This window comes from Coccinella septempunctata, chromosome 3 (assembly GCF_907165205.1).
Source record: "Coccinella septempunctata chromosome 3, icCocSept1.1, whole genome shotgun sequence".
Lineage (NCBI taxonomy): Eukaryota > Metazoa > Arthropoda > Insecta > Coleoptera > Coccinellidae > Coccinella > Coccinella septempunctata.
In genome coordinates, this window is record NC_058191.1 from 3,167,529 (window position 1) to 3,181,870 (window position 14,342).

General features: G+C 36.6%; 1 protein-coding gene across 3 annotated transcripts in view; it reads left to right on the plus strand.

The window, feature by feature from the left end:
• LOC123309639 (outer dynein arm-docking complex subunit 4-like) overlaps positions 1-14,342 on the plus strand; it is a 69,182-nt gene that overhangs the window by 13,965 nt on the left and 40,875 nt on the right. For all 3 annotated transcript variants that reach the window (XM_044892841.1, XM_044892842.1, XM_044892843.1), the window contains 2 exons: positions 2,502-2,848; positions 11,221-11,611. In XM_044892841.1, coding sequence (XP_044748776.1) covers positions 2,502-2,848; positions 11,221-11,611 — 738 coding nt within the window. The remainder of the gene's footprint in view (positions 1-2,501; positions 2,849-11,220; positions 11,612-14,342) is intronic.

Here is a 14,342-nt window from a genome sequence, read left to right on the forward strand (position 1 = left end):
CATAGTGAATTGGCCCTTGGAAGATATTTGAACGATATTGATCTATGAATCATAGTTATTAACTTGAGATGGGGGCGCTTCCTTCTTGAATTGTAAGATACAGTGATGCGAGAAGTGTCTTCAAATAGTTACTATATACCTACTATATTAACATCATCATTCATTCATCATCGTTTCTTAGGGATTCTTGCGACTGTGTGCCCTTTTGTGACTGAAGAGACCGTGACCTACAGATCCTTCTACACTCCGGGCATGGATAGTCACCAACCAGATCTGGCCGCCGCTGTAGCCTCTGTATTCTTCTCGAGTCTCCATTTATGTGGACCAAAGACCTCCACTGTGATCTGTCTAACGCTAGTTGTTCAAAGTTATGATTGACATTAACTGATTTTAGAGATTGATGTAGTATATTCATAAACCGCTTATACTGGCCTCCTGGTTTCCGGGCTTCCTCTGTGACTTCGCCATACAGAGCTATTTTGGGGAGTCTTGTGTCTTGCATCCTCAGAATGCGCGCCGCAACACTTCTGCATTTGAAACCTTGTGGAACCATGTGATGTGCATTATTTGTCTTAGATGATGTTGTTGCGTTTGTTCAAGCTGTTTAATATGTCGCCTGTAGGGCCTCCAGCTCTCGCTTTCGTAAAGAAGCTTTGTAAACAGCTGTCTAGTATTCATGAAGCTTCCCAAGTATTTGAACTGCCGAAATGTTCTAGTGTTTCATCCTCCAGGCTGATATCTGTTTGAAGGCTCTCTGGCGAATTTACCATGATTTTGGTTTTGTCAATATTGAGTCTAAGACCTAAAGCTTTGTACATATGTTTATAGGTGTCCAACATTATCTGTAGATCCTCTGAGCTGCTAGAGATAGGTGCGCAGTCGTCTGCATATTGAAGTTTCGTGATGAAATTTGTACGGGTTTCTGCTCTGAGGCGCTTCAGGTTAAACAGGTCTCCATCAAATCTGAATCTGACATATCAACCATAGATGCTATACATGAACTCATTGGTGGGGTCATTAATAATATGGATAAGAATAAGATAAGAAAGTCCTTTCTGTTTTTTTGGACTTAACAAAGGCCTTCGATACGGTGGACCATCGTTTGCTTATTGACAGATTGGAGAATGCTGGTATCAGAGGTGTTGCATTAACGTTATTTAAGAGTTATTTGGACGGCCGGTTTCAGTGCGTCAAGATGGGGGATGTATTGAGTCAACCACTGAAGGTTGATATTGGTATTCCACAGGGGACTGTATTGGGTCTAACCCTTTTGCTTGTTTTCATTAATTGGCTGCTTCGTGTTTCAAATCTAGATATTTTGGCCTATGCAGATGATTCTGTTATAACCTTCAAAGGGAACACATGGGAGGAAGCTTATCAGAGTGCAGTGGGGGGATTGAAGTTCATTAATGTTCAGCTGTCACACTGCTTGCTGAGTTTGAACACCAAGATTTATATCGTTTTCACTTACGGCGTCTGATCAGCCTGACTTTCGGTTTATAAGTTTGCATGGGGAAGGGTGCGACCGATTGGGATGTCGTTGCCCGACAATAGAGAAAACTATGTCAATTAAGTATTTAGGGGTCCTCGTTTATCAGCATCTAAGATGGGGTGAACACGCTGCCTATCTTGTCGGGCGACTCAAGAAATTGCTCTACATATTTTATAACACCAGGAGTGTTCTATCCAGGGAAAAATGTTTTCTTGTTTATGAGGCACTTGTATTGTCGATATTGAGATACGGCATTATAGTGTGGGGTGGTGTGAACAGGAATAACATTGGTTGTCTCGATGTTGTCAATAAGGCCATAATTAAAACAATCTTGAAAGTTGGTAGAAGGTTTGGAACTAAGAGGCTTTATATAGAATCTGGACAATTGAGCTTGAAACAGTTATACATCTATGAAGTATTGTTATATCAGATCAAAAAGAAAAAAAATTTATTCACCACGAGTTTCAAACCAGGCAGAATCTGCGTAAGGATCTAGTTGTTCCTCGGTTCCATAAAAAACACTCACAGGGAAGTCTTGCATATTATGGCTCCAAATTGTATAACCTCCTTCCCCAAGAACTTAGGGCATCATCGCTGAATGTAAAAAGCAGAGTTTTTAAATACCAGCTCCGAAATTGTGTAATTCTGAATTCTGATAGATTCGAGGCTACCCTATTGAAGTAATTTTGTTTTGGATATACATATCGTTCAATTAGTTATTTATCTTTGTGTTGCTTTTTCTTAGTTTTAGGGATCTTATTGAGAAATTTTACATGCTTTATATGGTTATCATCACTTGTGGTTGCAGGGTATGACAGCATACAAGCTTGCTTAGGCTGCATATTCCTGCAAGATTGTTCAATATTTATTTTGATTGTATACCTTTTGATGAATAAATTGAATTGAATTGAATTGAATATATAATTTATATTTTCATGATAAGGCTATTAAATTACTATAGTTTCGTATGCGTATTGCCCCTCTAATTTTAACATCCTTATACTTTCAGGCACAGAATGCAATAGAGGATTGCGTAGGAAAAAGAGCCGGACATCCATTGCGCGATTATTACGAGATAATCCGGAAACAGGCTTGGCAGGAAAATGCAATGAAGGAGAGAGATCAACCAAAACAAAGAAAGAGAAAGAGAAAAACGAAGTCTCGTGTGCTAGAAACAGAAACCAACATCATAGGTTCCGTTAAGCCGCAAAAGCCAGTGAGACCATTGAATGTTTCATTAGAAGAGGAAGAGGAGGAAGAAGAAGAAGAAATAGATGAGGCAAAAAGGAGCATATCTGAAAGAGGTTCAGCCACGAAAAAAGATATCAACCGTAGGAAAAAAAAGACGGGATTCAGGTAAGTGCCTGTGACTCCTAGTAGGGTTCGGAAGTCTTTCGGAGTTTAAGCCACCACTCACTAACCGATAATATCTAGTCATTTATACAAGTGAGTTAATTGAATATTTATTCAAGAGAAGAAAGTTTAACCTACGAGCCGAAAGGGCGAGTAGGTATGTTTTTTCAAATTAATAAACATTTTTAACTCAAGTGTTGTATACCAAATTTCATTACTTATTACTGAGAGTATATGTACAGGGTGGGCAAATTTCGATGTTTTAGCACTACAGCTTTTGATCCAGAGGAGATAGACAAAATCTGATACCCCATTCTCGTTCTCTTTTTCTGAGAAACAAACAAGGGTAGTAGTCATTTTTGGCCACCTTCATTTATTTTCGAGTTATAAGCGAAAATTGGAAAAATGGCGATTTCGAAATAAATTTATATCTCCGCTAATACTGATGATAAAGCTCTTAAATTGAAACATTATACAGGCACTTTTTTACGTAGTATCCAGTGGCGTGCTCGCCTTTTTAGCAGGATTTTTAATTACGGAGCTATGACCCGGAGTTATGTTTTTTCAAATGGGAACACTAGATTTCTGTGCAATTTTTTAAAAGCTTAATTTTTACTGATTTCAAAAATATATAACATCATATGGTTTGCATCAATATGAATAATAAAAATGGTCAGAAACCTTTTTTCTCAATGTTTCTATGGTTTCAACTTCCGTTGAGAATAGAAAAATGTAGCATCTTACCACAGTCTCCTTCTATTAGTCCTCTTGTTTCTATGCTTCTTACTCAATTTCTCCAAGATTCAAATTTTATGAAAATTGGAAAAAGCATAGAAAGAATGATATTGCCGGAAGGAGACTGCTCTTAAGCCATATTTTGGCGATTAAGCGTCTTAATCGATGTCTTAAAGCGTCTTTAAGCGTGACGTCATTAATTTTGTTGTCGCAAAAATAGAATATCGCTGATGGTTGAGTCATCTGTCGTTGACATTAGACAGCGAATCGAATTGTGAATTTTTCAATTTCTGTTCTTTGGCTATTATTTGAAATATATTTATTTATTCTAAATGATAATGCAGAAACTGCATTATTGGCAATAAAAGCACTCTTCCCTAGTAGGAATTCAAATCAAATTCGATATAAACAACATATTCTCCCTTCTTCTTTATATTACCTCTTTCCGCTTAAGACGACACAGGCCCAGAGATATAGATATATCCAGAGACAAGGGACTTTCCCTTTCTCTATGGATATATCTGTGCACAGGCCAGAGACAAGATGACTCTATGACACAGGCGCTCTCCACAGACCGCCAGGTTCCGCTTAAAGCGTCTTAAAGACTGACGTCATGACTTATTCGCTCGAATAGCACCGCTTAAAGACGCTTCACGCGTCTTAATCGCGAAAATATGGCTTTATTATAGGAAGCTCTATTTTTCTGTGCTCGTTAAAAGTTGAAACCATAGAAATATTGAGAAAAAAAGTTTTTGACCATTTTCTATTATTTATATTGATGTAAACCATATGATGTTTTATATTTTTGAAATCAGTAAATATTTAGCTTTCAAAAAATTGCACAGAAATCTAGTGTTCCCATTTAAAGAAACATAACTTTGGGTAATAGCTTCGTAATTAAAAATCCTGCTAAAAAAGGAAGCACGCCACTGGATTTTACTCAAAAAAGTGCCTGTATAATGTTTGAATTTCAGAGCTCTATCATCAGTATTAGCGGAGATATAAATTTATTTCGAAATCGCCATTTTTCCAATTTTCGCTTATAACTCGAAAACAAAAGAAGGTGGCCAAAAATGACTACTACTATTGTTAGTTTCTCAGAAAAAGAAAACGAGAATGGGGTATCAGATTTTGTCTATCTCCTCTGGTTCAAAAGCTGTAGTGCTAAAACATCGAAATTTGCCCACCTTGTACTTTGTTTCGGTAGAAACAAAAATAAAAAACAAAAAAGTACAAAAGAGAAATCAACACAGTTTCTTTTTCAATTTTTATGATGAATTCATATTACCATCGGAATGCTTCAACAGACAAATGCAACAATTTTGGGCCCCAAAGCCCAAGTTTTTTTTTATTTTAGACGTACGAACGACACATGTGGACGGCTACAGTAAAAAATTCGTCCTGTTGCTATATTCGTGTCAGTTATAAAAAGAAGTACAAAACTTTGTGAAATGTCGGGTGAAATTTTTTTCGCTCCAGACAGTCTTCTTCGATTTTGAATATTCTGTTTTTACTGAAATACTCAGAAAATATTATTGTTCATTCAGAAACTGAAATTCAATTTGGCAACTGAGAAATGAAAAACACGAACAATGTAGTTCGTTCAAAAATGACGTTGAACACCCTGTATCTCGCTTACCTATTATGCTTCGAAAACAGGGTAGATATAAATACATACAAATATGTCATAAGGTAAAAATGATTCTCCTGGTATCATCTACCGATCATATATATGTTTATCCAGTTTATTACCCTTTTTATTATATGTTACGCAATTGATTAATAATTGAATAATAATATTAGCCCAGTACGTGGAGGTTTTTTGAATGCAAAAGGTGGGGTAGTATGTTTTAAGCTCACGGTCCTAATGAAGAATCCAAGTTGCGGCCATTTTGAATTTTAGGTACAATATTTGGTTTTTTGATGATAACTCAAAAACGATGGCCTTAACGACAAAGGATGTCCCATACAAAAATAAAAAGAACAAAATTCCCTACATTTTTTGTTGAAAGAATTTTTTTGTAGCACTTATATGTTAGGAGTTACAGTTCCGTGAAGTAGCACTATTTGAAAAAAAAATGCGGAAACTTCATTTTGATTGAGTTTTGTTTTCTTATTCTTATTGAATGTAATTATATTCTTACATTATTAAAAAAACAAATAAAAGGCACTTGAATATTTTCATTTGATTTCTACTACTTTTGGAATCGCGCCGCGTCTTTTGTAGGCGGCAAAGAGGCAAGATTGAATCTACTTTTCACCGTAGATTTGGCGAAGCGTTGAAAACGAATCTCTTCCAAACTCTCTTTATCCAAGTTGCCACCATATGAAGCTACAAGAAAGCGTGCTCCGGCCTCGGCAATCTCCTATGGTGTGGCATCTTGGTTGAAAATTTTTATTATTTCATGAACCGTTCTGTTCTTTTCTATCAGCGTACAAAATTTAGTTCTTCCCTGATTGAATGGGGATGACGTAGTGTCACAACCACTGAAGGCATGCAAGAACAGAATGTGCTTGGTTGCTTCTTCATATTTGAAGCTACTTGCTTCAACTTCCCACCAGGTTTACGGAAGTAGATAGAACTTTCGGCTGGTGCTAAGGCTGCCAGAAGAACTAAAAGGTCGACGTCTTCCCCGACCACAAATACAGCATCAGATATTGATTCACTGCATAATGAAATTGCAGTGTTGACAATTAGTACATCGGTGTCATTTTTCAGCTGTTCAACTCAAATTTGTTTCTCAGCATTGATATGAGACGAACTTTATTTTTTTCCTGATAAAGAATGATCGCGCCTAAACGGAGAGGCAATGAATAAAATAATGAGGATAAATTCAGATGCATACTACCCGCCGGTATGAATATCAACAAGTGTTACGATCTGAATTGAGCTAGCCAATTTGCCATCGTCAAGGCCCCAAATGGAGAAAAGCAGATGCTGACCATGGTTTCGGCCTCATTTGGCCTCATCACAGCTACATAGCATTTTTCTACGGTGGAGAACATTTGGAATTGATGGAACTCTATTCAATGTTGGCATGTTGTACTGGGTAATATTTACCCAGAGCGCCACCCAATTAGGGAAAATATGGGACATATGCTATTGTCTTCGTCTTGCTTTCTATCTAGAGGGGATTGAATCGGACACCGTTTCATGTTGGGTGGCGCTCTGGGTAAATATTACCCAGTAGAACATGCCAACATTGAATAGAGTTCCATCAATTCCAAACGTTCTCCACCGTAGAAAAATGCTATGTTGCTCTGATGAGGCCAAATGAGGCCGAAACCACGGTTAGCATCTGGTTTTCTTACTCCATTTGGGGCCTTGACGATGGCAAATTGGCTAGCTCAATTCAGATCGTAACACTTGTTGATATTCATATCGGCGGGTAGTATGCATCTGAATTTATCCTCATTATTTTATTTTTTTCATTGGCTGAAAATCGCTCATGTGAAACATGCACCACAATTTTTTCACAAAAGGGACATCGGCAGACACGTGCTTTTGCTACAAAAAAATTTTTTCTACAAAAAATTTAGAAAATTTTGTCTTCTTTAACTTTGTATGGCTTATGTTTTGTCGTGAAAGCCACCGTTTTTGAGTTATTATCAAAAAAGCAAATTTTTGTACCTAAAATCGAGCTCGAGCGCATACTTGGATTTTTCATTAGAGTCCTGAGTCTAACAATATACCAAAAAATCGCTACTACCCCACCTTTTGCATTCAAACACCTCTTTTTGATCTCCAAGTATTGGACTAAATACCTACTGCATACAATACATATATGGATTTCCTACTTTCAACAACATTATCGTTCTTATTGCATACAAAATACGCGCTTATCAAACTGCCACGGTAGCTTAGGACTCGTTTTAGCATAGCTCCGGCTTGCAGAATTTTATGCTTTAGGTTCAAACCCTGAATCGGGAAAACTTTTTCGTTTCCCAGCAAATACCAACTCGGCTAGTATCTCCTATTTATACCCTATACGAACTTCAGAAATCATGAGATACCCAAATTCGGCCAAAATCTGTTGCACTAGAGAAATTGCGGAAAGCATGAGATCTGCTTATTTAAAAGGAGCTATATATAAGAGAGGATGTTCCATTTGGCAGCGAAGATCGCGATCGACTTCCACGATGAGAAGGAACTCGATAGGGTGTTGCTTGAAAACGAGAAATCCTACATCAGCGTATTTCATATGAACATCAGAAGTCTCAAAAAACATGCGGATCAGTTACGAGCTTTTCTAAATCGACCGTCAGGAAGGTTCGACTTGATATGTTTGACGGAAACTTTTATACTGAGAAAAGAAATCGTTTTGGATGGTTATCAGCCTATGATATACAGCAATGGGAGATACAATGGGCATGATGGGGTCGTGGTCTACATACGGGAAGAACTGAAATACTCTGTTAGGTTCGAAGAAATACATGAGACTAGGGCGATAGAAATAAGACTATCGTTGGGAGACGAAAGTTTCCTAGTAACGGTAGTGTATAGGTCACCCAGAACATCCATTCCACTATTCGTAGCTTGTCTACGCAGATATTTACACAAAACGAAGAATGAAAAGTTTCATGCCATCATAGGTGATATGAATATAGACCTATTGAAAGTAAATTCGAAGAAGTATCAACGAGTAATGAAACAATATGACTTCGAGTCTAGAATAGACAGACCCACAAGAGTGCAAGGAAAGTCCAAAACTTGTATCGATCATATATTCTTGAAAGCTGGAAAATTGGTTGGGGCATGCATTTCAGGTATATATGATGCGTCCATAACAGATCACAAAAGTACTATTTTGGCCATTTCAAAAGAAATGATTGAAGATGGACAGGAACATCCTTGAATACTTGAATATATTTTTTCCTTTGGGCTTCATTTTGCTTCAACAAACAGGAAGGTAAGAGTTTGCAGGAGGTATACTAATTAGCTCGACACTGAACTACACCTTATGCATCGTTTCTTTAAACGAAAGAAACATCAAATTTTATCGTACAGAATATTGCTTTGAGATAAAGACGGTTGCAGAAATGGAACTTTGTTTGATGAAACGGTGCATACGACCATTTCGCAATTCAGCATATATGAGCACGTATTGGGCTGGTAGAATTCAAGGCGCATCCTCCAAAAAATATTGCCATAGTCAGGAACTAATTAGTATACCTCCTCCAAACTCATACGTTCCTGTTCGTTGAACTAAAATAAAGCCCAAAGGAAAAAATATATTCATTCAAGGATGTTCCTGTCCATCTTCAATCATTTCTTTTGGAATGGCCAAAATTGTACTTTTGTGATCTGTTATGGACGTATCATATATAGCTGAAATGCATGCCCCATCCAATTTTCCAGCTTTTAAGAATATATGATCGATACAAGTTTTGGACATTCCTTGCACTCTTGTGGGTCTGTCTATTCTAGACTTGAAGTTATATTGTTCCATTACTCGTTGATAATTTTTCGAAATTACTTTGAATAGATCTATATTTATATCACCTATGATGGCATGAAATTTTTCATTCTTCGTTTTGTGTAAATATGTGCGTAGACAAGCTACGAATAGTGGAATGGATGTTCCGGGAGATCTATACACTACCGTTACTAGGAAACTTTCGTCTCCTAACGATAGTCTGATTTCTATAGCCCTAGTCTCATGTATTTCTTCGATCCTAACAGAGTATTTCAGTCCTTCCCGTATGTAGACCACAACCCCATCATGCCCATTGTATCTCCCATTGCTGTATTCCATAGGCTGGTAACCTTTCAAAACGATTTCTTTTTTCATAATGAAAGTTTCCGTCAAACATATCAAGTCGAATCTTCCCGAAAGTCGATTTAGAAAAGCCCGTAACTGATCCGCATGTTTTTTGAGACTTCTGATGTTCATATGATATACGGTGATGTGGGATATCTCGTTTTCAAGCAACACCTTATCGAGTTCCTTCTCATCGTGGAAGTCGATCGCGATCGTCGGTGCCAAATGGTTCATCATTTCTGATATACCTATATATACCTTTTAAATAAGCGGATTCCATGCTTTCCGCAATTTCTCTAGTGGAGCGCATTTTAGCCGAGTTTTGTTATCCCATGATTTCTGCAGTTTGTATAGGGTATAAATAGGAGATACTAGCCGAGTTCGTAATTGCTAATAAACGAAAAAGTTTTTCCGATTCAAGGTTTGAACCCAATGCATAAAATTCTGAAAGCCGAAGCTATGCTAAAACTGAGCTCTAAGCTACCGCGGCAGTTTGATAAGAGCGTAACTTGCTTGCGATAAAAACGATAAAGTTGTTGACAACAGGAAATCCATTGCTATTACATTCAGTAAGTATATTATTATTCAATCATTAATCAATTGCGTAACATATAATATGAAGGGTAATTCATCACAAACTGGACAAACATATATGTATGTTGAAAAGTATACATTCTCTCAATTTGCGTGACGAAAATATGAGGAGGGCGTCAAACTACATTTTTGAGCGCGGTGGCTTGTTTTTTCCATATTTTGAAACTAATGGTTGGAGAACAACGGAAACTTTGGATTCAAATCCTTTTATGAAAGTATAAAAGCTCCTTATCCTCATCACCCTCGAAGATCAGAAACGTTAAGAGTAAGTAAAATTGGTGCAGACAAAAGTTTTGGGGAATTTTTATTATCTACAGCTTTAATAATAATGACTAAAAGCAAAGTAAGGCAGATATTTTTAAAAAATGCATTGCTTTCATCTTCAAATTGTCAGATTAGGAAAACCGCCTCTGATTTGCGACAGATTAATGGGTCAACAAGTCTGCAATACCAAGATTATTTATAATACCCTTTCATTCATTCATTTATTTATTGCTGTATCCCGTTACCGGGAATAAATCTACAAAAAGACAAAAAAAATTTTTAGGGCTGAAGAGACTTAACTGTGATCTGCACTCCGGGCATGGATAGTCACAAACCATATCTGGCCGCCGCTGTATTCTTCTCGTGTCTTCATTATAACTGTGTACCATAGATCTCCACTGTGATCTGTCTAACGCTAGTTGTTCCCAGTTATGATTGGCATTAACTGATTTTAGGGATTTGATATAGTATATCCTTAAACCGCTTATACTGGCCTCCTGCTTTCCCAGCAACCTCTGTGAATTCGCCATACAGAGCTATATTGGGGAGTCTTGCATCCTCAGAATGTGACCGCTCCATCTGAGTCGGGCGCTCGTTACTTCAGTCTCAATTATTGTACAACCCGCGCGTTGCTAGACTTCTGCATTCGAAACTTTGTGGAACCATCTGATTTGCATTATCTGTCTTAGATGACGTTGTTGCGTTTGTTCAAGCTGTTTAATATGTCGCCTGTAGCGCGTCCAGCTTTCGCTTCCGTAAAGAAGCTATGGTAGGACGACTGCTTTGTAAACAGCTGTCTTGGTCTTCAAATTGAGGTCTCTGTCTCTGTGCTCTAGCTTCCAGAATGCCCGTGATGCCGAATAGATACGGTTGTGTATTTCCGTGTTTAGGTTAGCCCTAGTATTTGTGGAGCTTTCCAAGTATTTGAACTGCTCGACCTGTTCTAGAGTTTCATAATAATACCCAACATAGCATAAGCCATCTCAAGACTATGATAACTAATCATTCTTGTATTTACAGTGAGAAAATAATGAAGATTCGAAATATCCCTCGGATAACTCATTTGAAACCCATCAGTTTGAAAAAGTTCTCAGTCGACAGCAGGGCCGAAAGCACAGCGAGCCTGACAAGTAATATTTCTTTCGAAACTGAACTGACCGGATCTCTGGCGGATAAATTTCCTCCCGTGTTCGTGCCGAAATTATACTCCTATCCTTATCATCCCCTGCAGAAACGTACAACTAATATCGAAAATTATCTGGCTTGTTCCTATTTGGGGGAACTTTTCCATGAAAAACGATTCCTGAGTAACATGCCCAACAACCCAGGATATACAGGTAAAAATGGCGAGGGCAATCAGGTATTGGGGAATCTTACGAAGGATGGACTAGGAACGCTTGACGGAATACAGGTAAGTATTCTATACTAATATAACAAGATGCGAACACCCAGTAATAACGAATATTTTAGAAAGAATTTCTAGGAATATATTTGTTCGAGTCAGATTAAGAAACGGTCAGCTTTTCAATCATATCTACAGTACAGAGTGGTTTTTGTGCTAACGTCTATTGTCTTTTGTCAGAAGTAATACAACCCAAGGACATGGATAATTGAAAATCGAATTCAATTTATAACAGATTTCGAAAGCTTGTTGCTTGCAAACAGTTGCCTAGTAGCAATTTTTTGTTAATTATAGATAAAAAAAATTAATCAATTTATTACCAATTAACTCTCCTGAAGCTACTGCATATTATGTGTCAATAATTGAATTTTTATTCCATCCAAATAACCAGATTTGCTATGCCTTCAATCAGTTTGTATAATCGTCAATTATTTCTTAATAAACTTTTTAGGGTTTTCACTCCCAATCTCTGAAACAAAATGAATTAAAAATGAAATCAACGATTTGAAAACCCTAAAAAGTTTATTAAGAAATGCAGAATCCTTTCAGAATGAATTTCAATCGTCAATTATGTCGATTCGATATTTTCCGACATTCAAAAATCTGAAAAAGGATTTTGCGCGAAATCCAATGTTTAGATGTTTGAATCATGAGCATTATGACGTGAGCCCACGTAACGTCACAGTAATCTGTATGCACCTTTAGTTAGTTAGTTAGTTTTCTTTAGTTTTATTCTGCTACCACATCAAATCTCCATGTTAAGTTGAATATTATCATCATCATATGAGATTTAAACGAAATTTAAAGTAATTGATAGATAAATATATTGTTAAGGTTTTTTAGGGTAGGTTATAGATAGTAATTATTGGTTTTCGTAGTTTTGTAAGGGGATTCACATCTGTAAGGATATAATGGATCAAATAAAGTATATTTATCTATCTATACCATACAAGAATAGACGTCGTATCGAAACGGAAGGTCAAATTTCTGAGGTAATACTATACTCCATTCACTTTTATTTTAGCACTCGGTTGGCCATGGAAATTTGACACATTCCACTCTGTATAGTACGAGAAATGTGGGGTTATGACGCTTGACAAAACATTTTTGGGTTTCAGATCAGCGCTATGTTGTCCGTTCTACGTAAAAGTCCCAGTTATTACGTATTTTATCACAATGTCGGATCACTGATCACTTCGGAAAATATCGACGAACATAATTGACGATTATACAAACTGATTGAAGGCATAGCAAATCTGGTTATTTGGATGGAATAAAAATTCAATTATTGACACATAATATGCAGTAGCTTCAGGAGAGTTAATGTTGGTAATCTTCTTCGGCTGAAGGTTGAATACGTAAGATCAGTTGTAGATTTAAAAGTAAATTAACATATGATGGCGTGGTTGGGAATGAATATCTCTCTCGAAGGAATTAACAGATAATTACAAGAATGTTAAATTCTTCAGCAAAAATCATCTTGCATCTATGGAAGTCAAAAAAATTTAAGAACGTTTCAGGGCAAGAGGAACTTCACCTTCAAACAAAAATTTCACATGAATTAACGATTAACAGGTCAACTGGCTTACTTAGTTTTCTTGTTATGATTTTTTTTTTAGTTTTACGTTTCTTGTTGTAATACATTTTTTGTGTTGATTATACGAGTTTATCGAATCTTTATGAATCATCGCTACAGATCAGGAAAATTTCCATAAAAACTGACACTGAATTCATTCACCACAGCTTACAAAGTGGCCTTCCCATCATAATATGGATTTTCACGAGGATTTCGAGAGAATCGTTCAAAATTTTTTTTCTCGAAATCGTTGGTAGATACGACAAAACTACAAGAGACCGAAAAGTTTAGTATAAGAACAAAGCTTCTTTTCACATTTTTTCAAATTAACAGTTGCTCATCAAAAAAAAGTTCTACAGAAGAACAGGTGGCAGTGTTCCAGAAAAAATAGCACCCTGTAGATCTTCTATCGAAATTGCCATGTCACGTCGTGAGAACTCTAAAATGTAATATCTATGCCAAATTTCAGTTGAATATCTTGTGAAGTGTAGATACTATGAGAAAAAAACTTGAAAATAATTCAAACTTCAACACCCTGTATCTCGAAAACGAAACGTTTGCGACCCCATGTTTATGGGACTTTTTTTCTTAAACTCACTTAAGTAATCTCCCCTTTTCGTTTGTACGTTCAATTTAGGAATACCCTGTATATATATATATAGTCATTTTAACTCTTTTTACCCATTCGGTGTAGGGTGAAATACTTGAATTCAAATTAATGTGTTAATTAAAGCTTCCGACTATTTAAATGATTTTTTACGAATACTTTCATGTTTCTTATTCAATTAATTATAAGATATCTAAGCACTGTTTATGTGAATAAATTAAATTCTTCGGACTTTGTCCAATTTCAAAAATTCATACAAAGGATTGCAAATGTGACAACTTTGGGTGGTACTCAAATTGATATTTTTACCCCGAACACTTTAAATGAGAGTTAATGTGTCCGGCCCTGGAATATTGTAATAATTGATATCTCATTCTCGATCTCAGCATGTGTCAATAACCTCCTACGTTTCAATAAATTCCGTCGATGAATTTGGATTTGATGATGGCGTCAGTATTTCCATGAATTTCGAAAATTACCCTGTAGATTTCTGGGAAAAGCCAGAAATCATTTTTCACTAGTCAATCTGTACACAGCTATTCCTGCTTTACCACTGT